The sequence below is a fragment of the Pogoniulus pusillus genome, chromosome 33 (genome assembly GCF_015220805.1).
Source record: "Pogoniulus pusillus isolate bPogPus1 chromosome 33, bPogPus1.pri, whole genome shotgun sequence".
Lineage (NCBI taxonomy): Eukaryota > Metazoa > Chordata > Aves > Piciformes > Lybiidae > Pogoniulus > Pogoniulus pusillus.
Window position 1 is genome coordinate 5,105,793 of NC_087296.1, and position 22,110 is coordinate 5,127,902.

The 22,110-nt window shown below is 42.3% G+C and overlaps 1 protein-coding gene and 1 long non-coding RNA gene across 3 annotated transcripts in view; one reads left to right on the plus strand and one right to left on the minus strand.

Annotated features, from left to right (window-relative positions):
• Positions 1–20,570, plus strand: part of LOC135189689 (uncharacterized) — a 33,500-nt gene extending 12,930 nt beyond the window's left edge. The window contains exons 2-4 of the long non-coding RNA XR_010308222.1: positions 14,933–15,079; positions 16,717–16,991; positions 19,762–20,570. This is a non-coding gene — a long non-coding RNA (uncharacterized LOC135189689). The remainder of the gene's footprint in view (positions 1–14,932; positions 15,080–16,716; positions 16,992–19,761) is intronic.
• REV3L (REV3 like, DNA directed polymerase zeta catalytic subunit) overlaps positions 1–22,110 on the minus strand; it is a 91,674-nt gene that overhangs the window by 10,684 nt on the left and 58,880 nt on the right. For both annotated transcript variants that reach the window (XM_064170295.1, XM_064170293.1), the window contains exons 18-25: positions 20,403–20,514; positions 10,693–10,808; positions 7,472–7,590; positions 6,416–6,534; positions 5,335–5,476; positions 2,874–3,118; positions 1,590–1,698; positions 70–276 (exon numbers count right to left, since the gene is read on the minus strand). In XM_064170295.1, the coding sequence (XP_064026365.1) occupies positions 70–276; positions 1,590–1,698; positions 2,874–3,118; positions 5,335–5,476; positions 6,416–6,534; positions 7,472–7,590; positions 10,693–10,808; positions 20,403–20,514 (1,169 nt within the window). The remainder of the gene's footprint in view (positions 1–69; positions 277–1,589; positions 1,699–2,873; positions 3,119–5,334; positions 5,477–6,415; positions 6,535–7,471; positions 7,591–10,692; positions 10,809–20,402; positions 20,515–22,110) is intronic.

The following is a 22,110-nucleotide window of genomic DNA, read 5'->3' on the forward strand; positions in this document are numbered from 1 at the left end:
GCTGTCTGACTGCACTTTATTAATCATGTCTTGCCCACAGCTTTTCTGCTCTTTATCTGCAACCCTTACCTCAGTGCATGGCATTCTTCCAGAAAAATTAGCAGCAGTATAACCAAATGTGAAATTAGCTATAAATTTCAGCCCCAGCTGACGAGCTTCAAGCATTCGAGTTATAGCCTTGTCGTGCTTGTAAGCCTTCATTGACTGCTTCACCATTATCCTGGTCTTCAGGATTTCTTCTAGCATTCTTGGCAGCACACCCTTCCTTACTGAAGGCTGCCAGAAAAGAGAACAAAGACCAAAAAAACATGTTCAAAAGCCCAACCTAAACAGTCAGCAGTAAAAGCAACATTTAGGACTGTTAGATAATCACTGTTGAGGAGACAAATTAATTAGTGAGCTGCCCTAGGCACCAACGGTTTGGCTCTTCCCACAAGTATTAAGAGCAACCTAAAAATACAAGCAGAACTCTTCAGGGCAGGGTAAAGAGCTTTTTGTTCTTTGTTTTCATCAAGCCGTAATGCAGTGTTTAGATAACCTCATTAACTAAAATGGGGCTTCAGTATTTAACCATTCACAAAATGGTAAATACTAAAGGAATATTAATATATATTTTTTAAATTCTCCTAATACTCTTTAGAGTTTTTGTGTTATGCTGCACATATGGAGGCTGCTGATAGGGCTGATTACATGTAAGAGCTCCAGGCCATAATTATTAATTCATTACAAATCAGCCAGCACTACACATAACATAAAATGAGAACAACAGAAAACAAGTCAGGGAGTTTCATCTCCCAAGCCATGACTCTTTCTCTAGGAAAACATTCTGCTGTACAGGCAGGAGAACAACAAATTGTTACACAAAGATAATTACTGTTTGATCCCCAAACTGCACGAGTAAAATACTGTTTCATTATAGATGAAATAAGCCTTCAGTGGAAATAAAAGCAGAAAGATGACATTTTATTTCCTGAACTGCCACAAGTTCAGCACTCTGACAAATCTGAAAAAAATAATAATACTGGGACCTGAGAGACTGCAGCTCCCTGGCTGCAGCTCCCCAATTCTGTCTTCTTCTCATGCAGCAAAACAGAAATCATAGGAGCACAGAATGACTCTGCGCTGGAAGGGACCTCCAAAGGTCATCCAGTCCAACCCTCTCTGCAGTCTGCAGGGACATCCTCAACTAGATCAGGTTGCCCAGAGCCCTGTCAAGCCTCACTCTGAATTATCTCCTGGGCAACCTGTTCCAGTGTTCCACCATCCTCATAGTAAAGAACTTGTTCCTAACATCTAAATCTGCTCTTCTCTAATGTGAAGCCATTGCCCTTCACCCTGTCACCACAGGCCTTTGTAAACAATCTCTTTCCATCTTTCTTGGAGCCCCCTTCAGGGACTGGAAGGCTGCTATCAGGTCTCCCTGGAGCCTTCTCTCCTCCAGGCTGAATGATGTCAGCTCCCTCAGCCTGTCCTTGTAGCAGAGCTGCTCCAACCCCCTGATCATTTTCGTGGCCCCAGTAACAATCTGATCTTAAGCCAGTGTGCCAACAGGAGTGCAGCTGCCTGTCACAGAGCACTATCAGCATTACCTTGACAAAAGCTACTCCGCTGGGTGACACTGTGATGTCCTGCCTAATCTGGTAAAGCAAATCAGGAGGCACTCTGAGAGATGTGCAGCCAAACTTGAAGGCATCGTACCTAGTAAACAGAAACATCAAACGTGAAGAGAGCTCATTCATTTACAGTCCCATCAAGAGAAAGCATCAACTCGTGTTCAAACACCAGCAAGGAGAGAATACAGTTACAAACAAACAGAACACTGAATGGCTTCAGTTGGAAGGGACCTTAAAGATCATCTAGTTCCAAGCCCACTGCCATGGGCAGCAACACCATTTCTTAGATACATGCAAAGGGCCCTAGGAATAAATTAGTAATAGATGCATCTATTTGCTTCCTACAGTTTCAGAATTTCAAGTCAGGAATTTGAAAGAGGTCAAATGATGCTGACACCTAGCAATCATCTCACACACCTCCCAGTCTTCCAATTCTTGTCTTAAAAACGCTACGCAGAATAACTTGTTGTATCTTAACTGCTCTAGTTAAGATCAGAAGACTTTTCACAACTGTTAGAACAACAATTTCCTATCATACAGCAGAATAACAGTGGTTTAGTTTTGAAAAGAGGTTGTGGATTTATGTAGCATTTTAACCTCCTTTGAAGCAAGGGCAAAGCTGGCACCACCACACTACTGTAATCAGGTAGACACGTGCACAGAGCTGGGTTTTGGTTTTTTAACTGAATGGAGACTAATTATGTGTTTCATTAAAAATACATAGAATCATAGATGGTCTGAGTTGGAAGGGACCTCCAGAGGTCATCCAGTCCAACCACCTCTGCAGTCCTCCAGTAGATCAGGCTGTCCAGTGCCCTATCAAGCCTGACCTTGAATATCTCCAGCCACCTCTTTGGGCAATCTATTCCAATCTTCCACCACCCTCATAGTAAACAGCCTGTTCTTAACATCCAGTCTGAATCTGCTCTGCTCTAGTTTGAAGCCATTGCCCTTTGTCCTATCACTACAGGCCTTTTAAACAGTCTCTCTCCACCCTTCTGGTAGCCCCCTTCAGGTACTGTCAGGCTGCTATTGGGTCTCTCTGGAGCCTTCTCTTCTCCAGGATGAATGAGCCCAGCTTCCCTCAGCCTGTAATATTGATGTGCATACTGATGTGTGTCACCTCTCTCCTCTGCTGTCTGACAGAAAATGGTGCTATTTACACATGCCCATTGTTTCCCCTGACAACTAAGGCTTCCTAGTACCTTAGGCTAAAGCTTCTGGAGAGCAAAGGTTTGTGAGGACAGAGTAACAACTTACTTTCCTAGGTTTTCGACGTGTCCCAGGCAGGTTGAAAAGCAGTAGTTGTATGCAATGACAATAGAAGGGTACAGGGACTGGAAATCCAGCACCAGCACAGCGTTGCTGTAGAAGCGAGACTCCGGCTCCATGATCAAGGGCACGCACTGCAGGGCCTTCATCTGCGCTCGCTGCTGCACGCTGGGGGTCACGGCGATGTAGTTCATCGGCTTGGCCACACGCAGCATCATGGACTCCACGCGGTACTGCAGGGGTTGGGCACGGTCAGGAGCGTCATAGGCAGAGCAAACAGGGCTGTACTCGAGCTGTGCAGACGCACACTGCCCTTTTGGAAAGGTGCAGTACACAAGTACACAGCAGCACAGAATGGTGTGGGCTGGCAGGGACCTCTGGAGATCTCCAGTCCAACCCCTCTGCTAGAGCAGGGTCACCTACAGCAGGTTGCACAGGACCGTATCCAGGTGGGCTCTGAATAACTGCAGAGATGGAGACTCCAGCACCTCTCTGGGCAGCCTGTTCCAGTGCTTCACCACCCTCAAAGCAAAGATGTTTAGATGGAACTTCCTATGTTCCAGACTCAACCTCCTGCAGGTTCTGAATATGCAATTTGACTTCAGATTTACGGTGAGACACTGGAACAGGTTTCCCAGAGAGGTCATGGATGCCCCCTCCCTGGAGGTGTTCAAGGCCAGGCTGGATGAGCCCCTGAGCAACCTGGGCTAGTGGGAGGTGTCCCTGCCCATGACATGGACAATCTTCAAGGTCCCTTCCAACCTAAACCATTCTGATTCTGTGTTACAGGACCCATGTTCTGACTAATAATCTGTGGGCCTACATGCATCTCCTGTCAATTGTTTAGTCTACTACAGAATATCCAAGGTAGCTTCATAAAACAAGAGAAAAGAGATCACCTTTAGAAAAGGCCAAAATAAGACGCATAAAACCATGGAAAAATAAAACAACTTAGTAATGTTGCCTTTTAACACATTTTTCAGCCCAGGAGAGAAGGGATATCTGACAGCAAGTATTCTTTTGAGTGGAAAAAAATAAGCATTTGAGGTGATCTGGAATTGTTACAACTGCTATTTTGGTGACCCAGAAAGCTTCAACGGAAACAAAACATACGTGCACAGAAGGAAAGAGAAAAGAACAGTCAGGAGAGAAAATGCAGCATGTTTCTGCTGCTGACTCCCACTCATGGCCACTTGAGAAGATGACAGGCAGAACAGTCTTTGCAGGCTAGCATCGTGACAGTTTAAGCAGATCCACGCTGGCAGTGTGCCAGTCCCATCCTCCCTGTCCCTAGCTGTGCATTTCTCTTGCCTTGCTGCCACAGCAGGACTTTTCCAGCAGCATGGCAAACCAGACTGGGAGCTAATCTGGCAAGCACCTATTCAATCTCACCATGGCTCTGCTGCTGGTGCCACCCCCACCCCAGTCCCCGCTAAAGGAGATAAAAATAGAAGCAGTACCAGCAACAAGAGCCTGCACTGGGTCAAGAGATGACTCTGGCAACAGGCTAATGGCAAAAACATGGCAACAGTTTCAAATTGAGTTGAGTTGTTAAGGAACTGCAGCTTCAGGCACTTCTGTTTCTCACTGGCTTAAGACAATGCTGGCCTGCTTTTTAAGTTATCTTTTTGTCCACAGAAGTTGGAAATAAAAATAATTCAATCCTGGTCACCTCAGCTACATGTCAACTAAGCTGCAAATATGGTAGGAAATAACAATTATGGCAGGGCCAAAGATGACCACAGAGGAGCAGACACATGTGAGAGTAACTGTCTCTCACTGCAGGTGCTGTTGAGGGCTCATGAGAAGCCATGAAGACAGTCTACTAAGTCTGCTCATGCAGAAGCTGGGCAAGAAAAGCCTTTGGCATTGGTGGAGCCTGCTGGGGTGTCAAAGAAAGAGTAGCACAAATCTCACTCTGTCCTGCTCTCTTCCTCAAATAAGAGCAGCGTGCACACCCTGCACGACACGTGCACTTACTAAAGCCACAGCCCTACTTGCCTTAACATCAAATCTCACCCAGAGGCCTGCTGCACAGGAAATGTCCCTTAGAGCCTATCTGATGCAGCCTTGTCTGCTTTGGAAGAGAATAACCTCATCTTTCTAAAACATGCTCAGTTACACTTCTTAATGTTTTAAAAAGCATTTGTTTTCAGACCATCTAAGAGCAAAAAGCAACAGCTCAAGGAGAAAAAACACCTGCTCCCAGAGCCAGCAGAAAAAACTCACTGGCCCGATTATATTTGGGGCACTCTGTTTTTAACAGGCATTTTTAATCTCTGAAACTAACCAATTCATTATCACTGCTTTTGAATTGCCTTTCTTGAAGTTTCATTATCCAAAGCAGTCTTCTGGACCCTTAAGAATGCACAGACTGACTGAAGAGATACTGAAGAGTTAAGGCATTTTGTGAAGACTTTAGTGAAGGGTAAGGAAAACTAACCCTTACCTGGGAGCCTCTTGTTAACACATGTAAGAACTGAATGCCAAAGAGCCTTGCCATTTCACTTGTTCTGTCAATCAAATCCAGTTTGTCTAACAACTGCAGATTCCCACGGACCCGGGTAACATAATGATCAACCATTTTCCACCTGGGAAAGCAAACACCTCATGAACAAATCAGGAAAGCATTGCTTTTTCTATCAGCAAAAAAGGACCTTTATGATAGCTTGTTAGGAACTGGCAAATAAAACTTCCCCTAGAACGTTTTCATATGGCTCTTTTGAAAGTGTGCCAGACAAACTTGGGGTTCTACAGAGAGACACAGAATGTGTTAGAGTAAATTCCTCTTAAGACACAGCTCAATGTCAAGCCGTGGCCTCTTTTCCTCCTTGCCCTAAAAGATTAATGAAACACAAATCTGAGTTTCTCCTCATCTGTTTATGTTGTTTGGAACCAAGAGGCCTTTCGTGGGAACATCGCTCTGTATGAAGAATACTGATCGCAGAGGAACATAAATGCCTCATTTCAGCACTACACCAAGTTGCCACCTAGTTGTGCAAAGTAACTTACAGTGATGCTATGCATGTCATGAGTGATGTTCCGATCAGTACTCAGCTTTAGGAATTGTTCATACCACACAACACCAAATCACTCCTAGGAAGAGTGGAGCCCAGTGTGATAGGTGCCACATAAGGGTATTTTCAGGCAGCTTCTGTTGCTGTTTTAACACCCTGCACGCTGTTTCGTGCTATTTTTAAGCCATGCATTGTGAAGGAAAACAGATACCTGACAGTTAATAGAGGTCCTCCTGATGAATAGCAAACACAAAATGAAGACCTTACAGAACTCGAAACAGTGTAAATTAAATTGCTGGGGGGTGTACTTTAAACAGAAAACCAGACAAGATGAAATATGGAAGGTGTAACTACACAACAGAACACAGCAGAGTAAACAAGATCATGACACTGCACGTGTTGGAGTACCTGAGCTAAAGTGGGTATTTCTTCTGTTGATTTTAGCTTACACCAGCCCAAAGTTAAGAATTTGGCCTGAAAAGGAACCAAACTGGACCAACATCTCATTCTTACCTGAAAACATCTGCTTTATTATCAAACCAATCCGACAGGACTCGGAAGGTGAAGAGAGGGAAGCGCTGGTGGAGCACGTGAAAGCCCACGTTTTCAAAAGCATAATTCGTTAGGGTCACCTAGGAAAAGCACAGCAGGTGTCAGCATGCACAGTGTCTTTCATAGTCAAATTCCTACTGTTTATCACCCAAACTTGCTAACTTTTTGGTAGTCTTCTTTGTTAAAAAGGTAAACAAAATTAGGTGTTCTACAGAAAGACACAGAATGTGTAACAGCAAACTCCTCTTAAGGCATAGCTCAATCTCAAGCTACATCCTCTTTTCCATACTGCTCCGAAGGATTAATGAAACAGAAATTGTAGGCTGGGCTTGATGACCTTAGAGGTCTATTCCAGCCTCAATAATTCCGACTTAGAATTCCTTAACTATTTGCAAGTCAGGAAAAAAAAACCCTCAGCAACTGAAAAGAATATACAGAATTCAGTAGATCAGGTCTGAAATGGATCAGAACAGGATCTGTAAAGATGAAACTATTTGAGCATTAGTCATAATACTCAAATACTGTTTAGGAGGAAGTTCTTCACAGAGAGAGTGATTTCCCATTGGAATGGACTGCCCAGGGAGGGTCCCTGGAGGTCTTCAGGAAAAGACTGGATGGGGCACTTAGTGCTGTGGTCTGGTTGACTGGATAGGGCTGGGGGGTAGGTTGGACTGGATGATCTTGGAGGTCTCTTCCAGCCTGGTTGATTCTATGATAAGCAGCAAAAGCAGATGTCTGACAGCTTAAAATAAGTGTTTCATTTAGTAAAAGCACCATACAAACCAAACTCTTGAACCAGGCTCTCAAACCCCACAAAGAAGTGAGAAAGAAAACATCACTGAAGGAAAAGGTCTTGTGTATTTTACAGTGATAGCAAAATCCATTCTCACAAGGTGGCAGATTGCCCTGACTGAATGGGTGTGGAGAAGAAGAACTAAAACTCACATAAAATCATCAATGAAGTCTACAATGATTAAAAACCCTGCAGTAAAGTCACGGACCTGTTAAAGACTTTACCTCATTTCTCATCATTCTCCAAACATTCAGCATAATTCGCCCAACAATATTTATTTCACTCATTGTATCTGACCCATATTCGTCCAGCTCCGCTGCAAATCTGTTCTCTTTCTTTTCATCTAAAGACATGAAGAGAGAATAGATTTAGACAAGTTACAGGGCACTCAGGAGCTCTCTACAAAAATAAGACTTCATCAAGACTGTTACTGATTGCAAAAGATGATTATTTTCCATTCCTCCACAGTCTTTCACAGCTGTGATAGGATGAGAGGGAATGGATTGAAGCTTGAGGTCAGATTTAGACCAGATATTAGAAAGAAATTCTTTACAGTGAGGCTGGTGAGACACTGGAACAGGTTGCCCAGGGAGGCTGTGGAAGCCTCCTCCCTGGAGGTGTTCAAGGCCAGGCTGGATGAGGCCTCGAGCAGGCTGGTCTAGTGGAAGGTGTCCCTGCCCATAGCAGAGAGGTTGGAACTAGATGATCTTTAAGGTTCCTTCAAAGGCAAACAATTCCATGAATCTCTAGGTACAGCTCCCCCAGGTTTTTATGCTTTTGCACATCTCTCTGCAGGTAACTTTTCCTTTGGTTTCATTGAACTGGTGTCCAGAGAAATACAGCTTCCACAGCAAATACATTGGTTAAGCAATGCTGAATGTTACCTGAGGGCCAGTGGCACGCACCTTGGTGCGCAACATGAACAAAAAGTGATTTCTGCCCTAAAGAGTTTGTAACTTAATGCTTCACTTGTAATGATCTCAACACACATAGAACCAGATAGAACCTCAATGCCTTTCATACAAAGCAACCCTCCAACAGTGGGAGCAGGTAGGCCTGAGTTCTGGACAGAACAGATGGAGAGAGAATGGAACAGGAAAGAACAATTGCAGGGGCAGAAGCAGCACTCTGACTCTCTGCAAGACAGCAGTGACTGCAGCTCAGCAAGGACAGCCTCCTTTGCCAATGTGTCCATGTGTGTTTGGTACTCATTTCCTGAAACTCTTTTTTCTTTCAGTCAGCCCAAGGCTACAGTTTTGGTCTTCTTTCCTAAGTCTACATAGATGTTTTTACAATGTACAACACAGGTTAAAACTCACTAAGGAAACACACTGCACTGTTCCATCCTCCAGTCCTGCTCCCTCCAGTTTAATGGAAAACAAAGCACTTTGAGGCCATTTCCTCCAAAGTCTAAATCCACCCCCATTTCTCAGCTGTTGGTTGTGTACTCTGCCACTACCCATTTATCAGGTACTCCTGAGCAGTACCCTACTAATTCCAAGCAGCAACAGGACAAGGGGCAATGGTTTAGATCACACATTGGGAAGAAGCTCTTTACTCTGAGTGTGGTGGAAAACTGGAACAGGTTGCTCAGGGAGGTGGTGGAGACCCCAACCCTGGAGACATTCAAGGTCAGGCTTGATAGGGCTCTGAGCAACCTGATCTAGTTTGGGATAGTCCTGCATACCACAAGAGGGTTGGACTAGATGGCCTTTAAAGGACCCTTCCAACCCAAATGCATTGTATGACTCTAATGAAAAGCATTTTGGACAGAGGGTATGGAAGTGTGGATACACAACGCTTTGTAATAATGATCAGAACTGAGTAATTAGCTCCTCAGGCAGATGTGAAGCACGTTTACCCTTGAAGACAGAAGTAAAAATGGGCTGAAATTCTGCACAACTGCTCTAAAGTAACACAATGCAGGCTAACTATAATGTGTCTCATAACAATCACAATGTTAAGAAAACCTAGCTGTCATTTAGTGACCTCATCAAGCAATCCCTGAGCCTTGAACAAATTTAGCAGCCCTTTCCTACACTTTAAAAACCAAACATGTGCTGTCTTCTAGCCCCCTCATTGGTTTAGATTTTGAAGGAGAAAACCCAGCAATTCCCCTACTCACATTTGGACAGAAAAAAGGCCCTTCTGTTTTTCTTCATTCCCACATGCTGAACCTCCTGCAAAAATGAGGAACTTACACATTTTTTCCCCTCAGTATTTTTTTTGTGTTTGGCTCAGAAACTATCATTTAGTTCTGCTTTCTGCAGTGTCATCTTAGTTCCCTTTTTCACTTAAGTGATTCCCAATGTTTCTGAAGTTCACTTTGTATCTTGCTGGTAAGGACAGGCAACAAAGCACGCTGTGGTCACAAGAGACTCACTGCCCTGATGAACAAGAGAGTCTGCATGTGATGAACACTGCAAAATTGCAAACACATGGAGTGCTCTACAGTGGGTGTGGGGAGCATCTCACCACAACCACCTGGGCCTCTCTGGAAATGAAGTTGTTAAGAAGCAGAATGAGACATTCTTCCTATTCTTCAAGTGCACGAGATGAAATAAAAAGAAGTCTCCTCTCATTCTCTGGTACCCACTTCTTAACTTCGAGCTGTGATGAGAAAGAGGAAGCAGGAGGCCATAGTGCACACACAAAAAATGCCACTAAGCACAGGCAGAGTACTCACTTCTCTTGTGGTGTGTCTTAATGACTTATCAATAGTTCCCTTGTAAATGGCAGAGGCAGCACTAGGCTCAGCCAACAAAGCAAAACCAGAGAGAAGCTCAGCTTTCTTTTTGTCTAGTTGAAATCACAAGAAAGGGAAGGAAAAGAACCTTCCATCTTTATTTCAATAGGAGGAAAGAGGAGCATGCTGCTTGAAGGAGCACTTCCTGCTCTGAACACACAGCATGTGAAGAAGGGAGGGAAACGTGAAGCAGAGGGGTTGGAAAAGCAAGAGGAACATAGATGGGTTCCAAGGAGGCCACAAAGCAACAGAGATCACAACACTTGCATGTCTATGGTCATGCATGCAGACCCACACTTCCGACATCACCGTGAACATTTCCTTATCCTTCTCCTGCAGTTCAATCACAACAGAACAAATACTCACCTTACAGCAACACTGGTTCCTAGGAGCCTGCAGGGCATCTGCTATTTGGCACAAGAGCCTCTGCACTGTGAATACCAGTGCTGTGGAGACCATGCCTATGTCCTGCATGCCCACTTGAACCGTACATGCAAGTATGGTAAGGGCTACAACCCTGGCTTCCTTCACTAGCACTGAACCTACGTTGTGCGGCAACGTAGTCGTAGAGGAAGGAGCCTGACTCAGAAATACAGAGGGACATTTGAAAAAATACTCTGCATTGATTTCCTTTATTTTATTCATAAATTTCTACTTGTTTCTATTGGACTTGAACTGAAACCTTAAACAATAACTCACCTGGCACACGAGAAATCATCTGGCATAAATCAACACTAAGCGCAGCAGCCCTCTGTAAGAGATAACCCCAGGAATGCATCTGGACTTCATAGCCTAACAAAATGTCTGGGTCATATCTAGAGAGGAGGGAGGGAGGGAAAGGAAAATGAGTTTCATATTATTTAAGAAAATATTTTCCACGAAGAGAATATAAACAGGATTTCATTCTAATCATGTTGAGTTAAAAAAGAAGCAATCACAATGGGTTTCTATGAAAGAAGCATCTGGACTAAGAGACAATATTTAAAACAGACATTTTAGGACTTTAGTAACATTCAACTGAAAAAAAAAATATAGGAGTATTTTCATTGGGAAGTATTTTTTTAGACACACATCTATTAGTTGAGTCTTTACAAACAAAGAACAAATTTAGGTCTAGGCAAGTTTTATCAATGGGATCAGGCTGCAACTGAGCGTAACCCCAGCTACTGGCACAGGACAGATGTGCAGTGAAATACAATCCTGTCTTCCAACTCTGCTGCATTATTTCCCTCTATGAAGCAGAATTTGCTGCTAGGCTACTTGAACAGTTTGTAGACAACAATGCATCAGGCATACTGCAGTGCAGCTCACAGTAACCAGAGGACACTTCTGGTCCTAAACGGTGACCCCTGATTTGGAAAGTTGCAATTTGCAGTTGAGTGAGAACTGTCAAAACTGCAGTATGGAGAACAGCAATTGTATCCACCAGTTCTACTGAAACACCTCCTCCTTTAGGACAAGTGGCCTATAGGCTACAGAAGAAAAACTCATTTAATGCTTTATCTCATGCCAGGTGGCTCAGGTGTGACAAAAAGATAAGTCAGAACTGTCTTCTGACCCAGTCACCATCCATCTTCCAGTGAGGCTCAGAAAGAGTGGACTAGACAGACGGTGACCCCAAAGACTACGCACAGGCAGGAGCTAGCTCAAAGCAGTCCATATCATCTACCTTTTGAGCAGGCACAATCAAAACCAGAAGCCATGATCTGATCACTTGATGAAGACTCTGAGAATGATTTTCTTGGGCTGGACAGAAAGAGACAGGCCAAAGTAACACTGGATCTGTGTTATTCTTATAGCAAAATAAGAAAGGAAGTTTCACTGGGAAGAACTGGTCAGTGAAGGAGTTCTTGAGTTCCAGCAGGCACATCCAATACAACTGGATGACAAAAGAGCAGCTGTCAAGAGGTAGAGTACTGGATGAGAGGCACCACAGTCTATGCCCAAGCCCACAACAGGTGCAGCCTTGCAGACCTTTGTTTATGGGAGTATGCAAAGGCCCAAGGCTTATGAATAAGGTCTGTGTACCTTTTGCATCCTTAAATGTATTACAAATTGCCAACATTTCCTGACTGTTGGATACTTTCCCTGAATCCTAAGTTCAAGTTGTACCACAGACATTAAAACTGAAGTTCAAACTTCACTATAAAAGTGCCTTTCTTGCTTATGTGTCCAGCCAAAGGCAGATGACAGCTCACTCTGAAGTAACTAACTGCTCTAGTTCCAGAAGAGCTTCTCCATGCTCCTGCCACAGATACTATTTTTTGGGTGAAAAATGAAGGGAAAAGGTAACTATTACAATGTAGGCTTTTTTACCAGCCAGCAAAAGGTGCAAAAACCCCCTTCCCCACCTATTTCTACCTGTGAAGAAAAGGGCTTGATACAATTTTTGGCTAAAGCAGAAGATTCTAGAGTTTGATTTCTAGCATCCTAGAGAAAGCAAAAGGACAAGCAGTTTGCATTTTGGGAGTATTTTTCTGTCTGATGTTAATGTCAAATGAATGATTTTTACTTTTGGAGGCAGGAAATGATCATCAGAGATGGAAGCAGTAAATTTACTCACTGGCTTCAGTAAGGACAAGTAGTGCTTGCCAAATTTGTTGGCTTTCTACAGTGGGGTTACTGCACTGGTCAATAGGGAAAGAGCAACTGCCAGCATCTACCAGGAGTTGTGCAAAGCTGTTCTAGAACCCTGTAATTTTGGAAACCTGTTCTACCAGTGGTAAAAACCCAAAGCTGTTTGGAAGAATTTGTGCACAAATAAGTGGAGCCAGCCTGCAGTGCCTTCCAGCAGCAGAGTCAGTGTCAGCAGGAGTTAGCACCACTTGCTGCTCCACCCAACATACAATGACCTCCCACTGAGCTTCCAAAATTATGAACAGCTCCCATCTGAGGTTTGAAATAAAAAGGAATTGTGTCATGGTTTATACAGTCTTAGAATAAATGTTAAAATAATTAACATAGTTCTGCATTAATTCTTGCAGCTGAACTATCCTGGTCCCAACACACTGCAAAACCACTACTGATGAGTTAGAATGAAGGACGCAGACATTTATGTCCATACTTGAAAACTGGAAATGGAAAATACCAGGAGATTTGATGTGGGGTAAAACATTCATAGCTTCCATGCTAGGTAAAAGTGTGGAGGAGAAACTCGTGAAGAACTAATTATGTGGCACTTAAACCAGTACTCATTATGCCAGGAACGTGCTACCTCCTTTAAGGCTGTTGTGAACAGAAACAAGCACAGCTTTGGGAGCAGCACCTTGCCATAACTGTATTAGCAGCTACCACCTGTGATGAAGGACACTTGCTTTGGGTTTCGACTTGTTCAAGTAGGGCATTGATTCCCTCACTTCCAATTTAATCACATTTTAGTGAGCTGTTAACACTTATTGCAAATACTCCTATTTGTATTGCAACTGAATACAGTATTTCATAGATTCTGGAGTTAATCTTACTATGAACTTTATGAATAATCAACCTCTGCAAACAATATCAAGAATTATTTCTCTAGTATGTTTCAGGTGGGAAGATGTTTTATAGCAGAAGACATAAACCCCCTCTAGTTTAGGATACTTTCAGATATATGCATTTTGGTATACAAATAAATTGTGCCTAACTTCAATATTACATATTTTAGCACAATGCTATGTAAACTCACACACAGATTGGAAAGTTTATCATCTAAAATGTAAAAAAACCATCAGTGTGGTAGTTTTGAACCTGGTCTTGCTTGTACAGCTATCAGGGATCACCTATGACAACGTATTACTGAGCCAGAGGGTATCACTCTACAGTGTGTTGCTCTGAGTGTGTTGCTCTGCTTTTCCTGCCCAGCTAGACACTGCACATGCATTTAAGAGGAGGGTCTAATTTCATCTAATTCTGGCATCTCACGTTTTCTAAGCTGGTCTCTTTCTCTTTGAAGAAAAAAAGGCCTCTTTGGATGAACTATTCCTGATGTTTTAGCCACCTCTTACAGAATGAGATCCTGTTTCTTCTTTTCTTGTAACATACATAGTAATGTGAGTAACTACTTAGACACTGATAATGAAACACAGATGTCTAAGTTTCAGTCAGGCAACTCTCATACAAACCTATCTACATGGAAAATCAAGGCAGAGTAGCTAACGAATGGCAAAGTCAAGCCCTACTGTAAATTCCCTGTAAACATAGTCCTCAGGGATGATCTCATTGCTGTCTACAACTACCTGCAGGGAGGCTGTAGCCAGGTGGGGTAGGTCTCTTCTCCCAGGCAACCAACAACAGAACAAGGGGACACAGCCTCAAGTTGTGCCAGGGGAGGTCTAGGCTGGATGTTAGGAGGAAGTTGTTGGCAGAGAGAGTGATTGGCATTGGAATGGGCTGCCCAGGGAGGTGGTGGAGTCACTGTCCCTGAAGGTGTTCAAGCAAAGGCTGGATGAGGCACTTAGTGCCATGGTCTGGTTGACTGGCTAGAGCTGGGTGACAGATAGGGCTGGGTGCTAGGTTGGACTGGATGATCCTGGAGGTCACTTTCAACCTTGTTAATTCTATGATTCCATATTTAAAACTTGGATCCAAGCAGTATCCTTCTGAAAGCATGACAAACACTAAGCACACTGCTCAGATACTGCAGGGAGTTACCCACAGATGTATGCATTCACAGCCCATCTGTACAAAGGGTTAGTATTACTGAATTTAGGGATGCTTAGGTATTTCCTCGACTTCATGATCAAAATACACTTGTGGTTAAGTGTCTCTCTGAGTTATCTTAGAAGGAAAAAACAAACTAAGATTAAATTCCTACTGAGCATCTCCTGGGATCCCAAACTCCTGCACTACAACACACACAAGGTCTCCCTTATGCAGCAGGTTTAACAGACCTATCAGGTTTCTTGCACCTAACCAAAGGCACTGCTGTTTCTTGCTGATAACTCTGCCTCTGTTAATGCAGAAGAGCCCTCTCCTGCAGCCCAGTGCCATGGTGTACCAGTGGAACAGTGTGTCATTTGCTGAGACTCCCTGTGGTATTCTCTGTGCTATCAGAGAAGAGATGCCTGGAGCTGAAAGGTGGCATTATTTCAGATGGAAGAACGAACAGGTAAACCTAAGGTTTAGCTGATAGGAGCTCAAGTGAAGTCTGTGTCTCACTTTCCCTCCTCTTTCATGTGGTACCATGAAGATGACAGGCTGTGAGCTATGGAGAGGATGAGTTCAACATTTTTTATCCTCTCCTTTCACAATTTTTACATATACCATTCAGTTGCTCTTCATCATCAGTTTAAGCTGTTTTATTAAAAGAAATGGTAATGAGATCAGCTTTTACACCTGCAAGAAACTCCTAGAGTTGTAATGCTGCTATTTGAAAGCTGCTGGCTAGAGCTAACACAAGATGAATAAGAGGTGTGCCTGCCAAGATAGCGCTCTTTTGTTAAAAGGATGGGCACTGATCCTGCTTTGCACGCTGTTGCCAGTCCCTCTGCAAAGATGAAAAGCAGCATTTACACTGGCAGGATCTAAAGACGACAGCATTAGCATTCACCTCATACATGCTGCAGAGAAGAAATGCAATTATTTTCCTTCCTAAGTCAGATGTGCTGTTATGCCATCTCTCCCTCTTTCTCATTTGATAATTTTGTGAATGAACACTAAAGCTCCCAGTTCTGCCTTCCTTTCTATTATGTCCCTGGTTTTCCTGACTGCTTTTTCTTCCAGCTAAAAGTAAGAGAAATAGGGGGGGAGGGGGAAATAATTAGAAAAAAAAATTAGGCCAGACCTATGATGCAGACAAAACCAGTAGCTGTGCATGGCAGTGGAACACTTGGCGACTCAAATATACAACTGAAATCTCTGAAAACATTTTCTACTTTGCTCTGGACCATAAGAAAAAAAATCCATAAAGCTGGTACAGGACAGTAAATACAGATTTCTACAGGAAAATGCTGTGAAAGAGAAGGTTGCACCTCGGAAAAGAAGGTTAGCTCAACACAACTCTCCATTTTAAAAAGAAAACGTTGCTAGAGCATTTACAGAACAAACACCAATGCATTCTTTTCAGTACCAAAAAACTGATTAGCATCATACCTTGCAAGGAAAACCAGGATGCAAAACATTCAAACCTTAAACATTAGCAGTTCGTTAATTTGCAACTGTTTAAGCTGTGGAATCTTTAAGGAAAAGAAAAAATAAATCTTATAACTCTACATTGTGGTTCTGTACTTTTAGCAGTAACTACTTCCATGGGGACAAAGACCTGCGGGTGGCTGGGGAGGCTCAGGTAGCAGTGAATCTACTGCTTGCTTCGAGTCTGTCCTGTTTCCACATCCTCTGCGTGTCACAGAGATGGGGACTGTGCATTCCCACATGAATCCCCCAAATGTCGTTGCTCTCGTGCCTGCAGGACCAGTCCTGTTCTGCTATCAAGTACACAGAAGAGTGGCAGAACTTGCCTTAAAAGCGTAGGAGAGGCCCAGGCATTTAATTTCTCTTTCATGGGAATCCACTGCTCCATCAGGCTTGGACATCTCTAGTTTCCCTGTGTTTCTAAATCTCCAAGACAAACATTCTGTCCCTTGCTCCTCACACAGCCAGCTTTCCTGGGTTTTGAGCTGCTTTATGCAGCTGTGTCAGTGCCTTTAATCCTTTTTTCTTCTGCCTTCAGCTTCAGACAGAGCTGTTTCTGTTTTACTTTTTCAAGTGGACAGATTCTTCTGATTTTTTCCTCCCAACTCGTTGCAGTTGATACCTGACAGTAGAGAAGGTCTATCAAGAAGGCCTTCAGGAAGCATGCCAGAATCCTTCAGGACAAGAATGCAGACACAGGCTCCATTTAATGGAAAGAGATAATTTCCCCTACAACCTGGCCTTGTGTGCTCATGGATAATCCACACTGGATGCCCAAGCTGGGAAGAAGGTTGTCTCTCAGCTGCTTTATGCCAGTTTTGAGTTGAAGTCCTATCTCCTTTGTTTACAGTCAAAGAACAGCTTACCAAAGAAGGGAAAATGGGACCTAGGTAGGTGAAGCTTCCTTGCAACTCTAAGATGGTTGTCAAAGAACTGCTTCAATTATGCCTCTCTTTGTTACAAGTCCATGTTGTTTATTCTTCCCTCCCTCCTTCAAGCTCACCTCCATGGCTCTTCTTTTCAAACCGTTTCTTGCCTCTCAAGCTTTACTCACGTAGCTCAGTATTTCAGTACCTTTTAGAAGTAAAGGCAATTCTCAAATTCCCTTTACAATTATGTGCTTTCTTTTAGCTGTGTCTACCCAGATTTTGGTATTCACTCTCATAAATACTTCCATTTCACAGCTGAACCACTCTCAGTGATAATCTAAAAAGAAATGTGCTTGGTTTCCTCAATGTTTGGATAAATTTGCTCCTTTTTAGCTTAGATGAAATCACAGATCACAACTGAAGAGAAACAACCAAATCTTGTGGTCTACAGACCTCAAGGTGGCTTTTTTCATTTGTCAGTTACCCTGAGTTAATTGGAGACAAGACCCACTAATTTCTTAAGAGAACACTCAACCTGCTCTTTACTTCCTAGATGTCTAACTGGAAACATGTTCATCTTACTGTGGTCATTCAGACCCAGCACACACTGAATAACCTCACAGTGAAGGTGGAACTGAATCTAACTTCAGCTCATGTAGTTCAGTGAGCTTTCAGGAGCAATACTCCTCTTCAGGGAACATGTAAGAGTGCAATTTAAACTCTGTTATAAAAGGTTAGATTGTTAGAGTTGGGACTCTCTCTTCAGTGACATAAAGCTGGCAGTGCAGTCCAAGAATGAAGCATCACCAAAGCATTAAAACTTCACTAATTTATCTCTCTGCTTCAGCATCTGCCTCCTTCAGTATCAACCAGCACGTTACAAAGACCAAGTGTGTAAATACCCTGGGTTGAAAGACAAAACCCTTGGAGAGTTCTGATGGAAAAAGAGACTGAGGAGCTAAAAGTATTGCAGGAAGCAATACATTTCCCAAGAATTGCCCTTCCCTTGTCTGGGTGCTGGGAACAGTGGTCAAGGAGTCTCTACTGTGCTCTTCCAGTTTACATCTACTGACAAAAGTGGCAGAATGAACCATTTCTTATCTTCAATAATGGGAACAGAATGAAAACGAAAGGCCTAAACAGGAAAGTAGAAGGCTGGAAGGTGAAACACAGGAGTATGTTCCACAATTTTACATGTATGAAATAAGAGCAAGAATGAGGTCAGCTGCTAAGAGAATGTCTAGAAATGGGAACAAGAACTCTTCAGCTGGACTGCTAAAGACAATTCCTCCCACAGCTGAGGTACCCTCTGTTCACTGCTTCAACAACTTGATCATTCTGTTCCTGGTGCTGACTATCAAGATTGAATAGATATTCTGTCATTCGCTGTGTTAGGAATCTGGGACTTCACTCTTCCACTCTTCCCTCAACAGCCAGAGAGGTCAAGAACATGAACCTAAAGCAAGCTGCAGTCTTGCTGGGCATGCTATTTGGTCAGAAGAACTGATTATCCTCTAGCTTGACACATAGATCAGTATCAAAGATATTGATATGGTCCCCTGCTGATAAATTAAGGTGACTTTGAGTCTGGTTCCATGAACTCCCAAGTGGTAAGGCTTCTCAAGCACTGCCTGATTGTTTCCTTTCTCTAAAGGTATCAGGCCCATGATTAAATGCACCTACCAGAACTGGAGTACCTAGCTTGTGCTGGAAAATGTAACACTAAAAACTGCAACAAAAGACTGTTTAAAAAATAATTCCTGGTGCTGCAAGTTTTCATTAAAGCTTCTTGGCTTGTTCATTTCCCATTGAGGACTCTTGCAGTGCCCCATCTTTTAATCAAGCAGCTGTACCATACTTTTTCCTTCAGACAAACCTCCTTGGGGTCTAGGGACATGTTTTGTGCTTGACAAATACAGAACATGTACTCTAGCAAACTGTCTTACTCCCTTTCACCTAGGCTACAGAAAATAAAGGCAGAGAAAGAGCAGCAAACTGCAGATGTGGCCCAAGTTTTAAAAGCATATTTGTTGAGAGTTCAGCAGAAGTTTGATTCCTCAGGTGATATTGCATGGAGAGGTGAAAGAAGTAGACTAAGATGACAGCAGTTCCTCTCTCCATTAGTAGATGACATCTTTTATCTTGCAGGAGTACAGGTTAACTAGCTCAGTTTCTGAAGATGAAGTTGTTGTGTCAAAAGGGCATGCTAGCAGAGCACAGAAAAAGAAGATCTCTCAAGAAGAGATTTCCCAGCCAGCAACTTGGTGATTGGTACATTTCACCTTGAAGTACTGTAAGAACTTGATGCTTTTTCATTCTCTAAAGACTTCAAGATGTACAGATGGAGGCTTCTGTTCTTCAGGGATAAATAATTTATTCTAACTACTGAGTTCTCTGTCTCATGCTCTTTATGTGCTGTCACTTTTCAAACTTCCACAAAACTGGTGGAGAATTCATTTATGGACAGCTTCTCTTTCTCAGTAATGCTTTCTAAATTTGATGGAGCACTAGATTTCCAAGAAAGAGAAAACAAAATGGTGTTCCTTACCTGAATTTTGTCTTCTCTGAACAGGAATCTGCTGCTCTGTCAGGACCCACCCTGTGCTGGTTGCATTCAGCAACTCTTTTTGTATTCTGGCTTCATGGGGTTGGTCAATGTCTTTCTCATCAGAGGTTTTCTGGTTGGAGAGAGAAAGAATTGCAAATGTACTCTGCCTAGTACACATTTGCCTCTATTCCAGCAGGGTGACTCACAGTTTAAATCTGTTTATTTTTCCTTGCAATTTTACAGCTTTGCACCTCTGACAGCAGGGCCTGGAGAGACATCTGTGGTTCCACCTACTCAACAGCTGAGAGAGCCTACCAAACAGGCTTCCCAGACTTAGTAGAGATGAGGAGAACCAGCAGTTTCCCAAGTCTGATGGAGCAAGGGACTTCCATTCAGAGAAGACAAAACTCATGATGGAGATGGATTTTTCAAGGAGAAGCTATTTTAATTTGTGCACTGCACCTTTAGAACCATACAGGTTTTTTTGCTGCCTTGTCTCAGAAAATTCTTCCCATCTGAGGGGTTTTCTATAGCTTTCAGCACTGGTAATATCTACTATTTTGAGTTTCAGTGAGAGATGTGTAATGAATTCTGGGATTAACAGGCAAGGTTATATGTTAAAGAAGATTACTTATACGGCTGATTAGTTTCAGGACTGTAACTCAGCTGCTTAAGAGGATCTGAACGTTCTTGCTGTCAGGGAAAAGGAAAGGCAAAAAGTGTTTTCATTTGGAAGACCACCACGCTTGTCCACTAGAAATAAGCCTTCAAGGGAAACAACAACACCAACAACAATCAGCACTTGAGAGACTGGCAAGGTTTGAAGGAGCTAAATCTGCTGTACCAAGCCTGAAAAATAGAAGCAGAACGTACAGATATGCTACCTTTTTACAATATTCACTACTTCCTGGAAAAGAGCTCTTTCATCAGTAGCGTAACTGACTTCTAGTCCTGTAACTCCAGATCTTGTGAGCAAGGGGGCTTGGCCTCTGCACCCTAGAAAATAAAGTAAAAGAAATCATTACAATTCAGAAGGAATTCTGTTATTTCAAGTCAACAACATTGCCTTAGAATAAAACAAGTATGGAATACAGCCTGGTTTTAAGCTTTAACACTGATTATTATCACAATTAATTCCATGGATTTATTTTGTTCCTCTTGGGTTAAAAAGTTTATTCTTTCCCCTTTGTAAAATTCTCACCATAGTGGTACAAATAGAAATGATTCAAGAGAAATGGCATCATTTCACAGGTACAAAAGTCCAGCTAGTAGAAAACTGGTTTTGAATAAGAAATCTTGAAGGACCATAAGACAGAACACACAAAGTTTTCATGCAAAATATATATTTTAATTGCTAGCTAATGCAGCACTTGCAAAATGCTAAGAAGAATTAAAATGATACATAACATGGTAAAGTTCTTTTTTAGCACACTCCTTAAAAACACTGCTAAGTCACTAATAGAAATGGAAGAACACAAACAACTGCTCACTTAATCCACATTAAGAGTGTCTGCGTTGCTAGTGTGTGAATAATAGCTGAATTTGTATGCCAGCAGGAACTCAGCATTTGCTTTCCACATTAAAAAAACCTCTTTAAATGAATAATATGCAAGACATAGTTCTCTCTTTTCATCCTCTCTATAGAACAGATAGTATTATGTCTGATTAAGGCAACAATCTGGAGTTTATAAAAAGGCATTCTACTTTGACACATTCTGAAGATTCCAAATTTTAAACAGTGTGCTTTCAGAAAGAAATGTTAAAGTGAACACTGTAAAACTTACAAAGCAATACTAACAGAAAAAGGGGGGGGAAAAAAAGGTGTATCTCAATGTCAAATCACTCCACAGGGAACTCAAAAAAAGTTCTAATCAAGAAAATACTGACAGCACACATCACTTAAAGCAAGGAATGTCACAATAACATTTCAAAACATCATTTTATTTTGCTAACACAACCAGATCAGAACCATTGTTTTTTCAAAGTGCTACTGGACCTCCTGACACAGCTTTTTCTTCCTAATTGATCAGTGGCACAGACCTAAGGAACTGTAGTGGCTATACTATGGAAAAAACTCACTTAGTAAGCTAATGGAGGTAATTTTTGTAAGCTAGTAACGAGCATGTAATACCAGAACAAGCTTCACTGAGAATAGTAACTTAGCTTAACATGATAGAATATCTACAATGCTTGGAAAAAGAAACTGGTAAAAGAAGAAGCTGTTGCCTTAATGCTAAATTTCTTTTTGGTAGGTTTTTGTCCACGCTTATCAATTTTTAGACAGTATTTTGTGGTTTAATACACATTCACATTGCCAAAGAAACCCTGAAAGGAAGAGGACTTTTTCTTTTTGGTTGGGCTTTTAATTTTTTTTTTTTTACTAGCCTAAACCAGTGGTACTCAACCTTTAACAGCTGGAGAGCCACTTCTTTACTAAATGGAGTTGTAGAGCACCATGAAATTCAAGTTGATATTGTCAACAGAGTGACATCTTTTAATTTTTTTTTTTTTTCCCATCATGACACTTCAATGTGTGATGATGCTGCCTCAACATCATCACATATTGATACATCACGACATGACACATCAGCA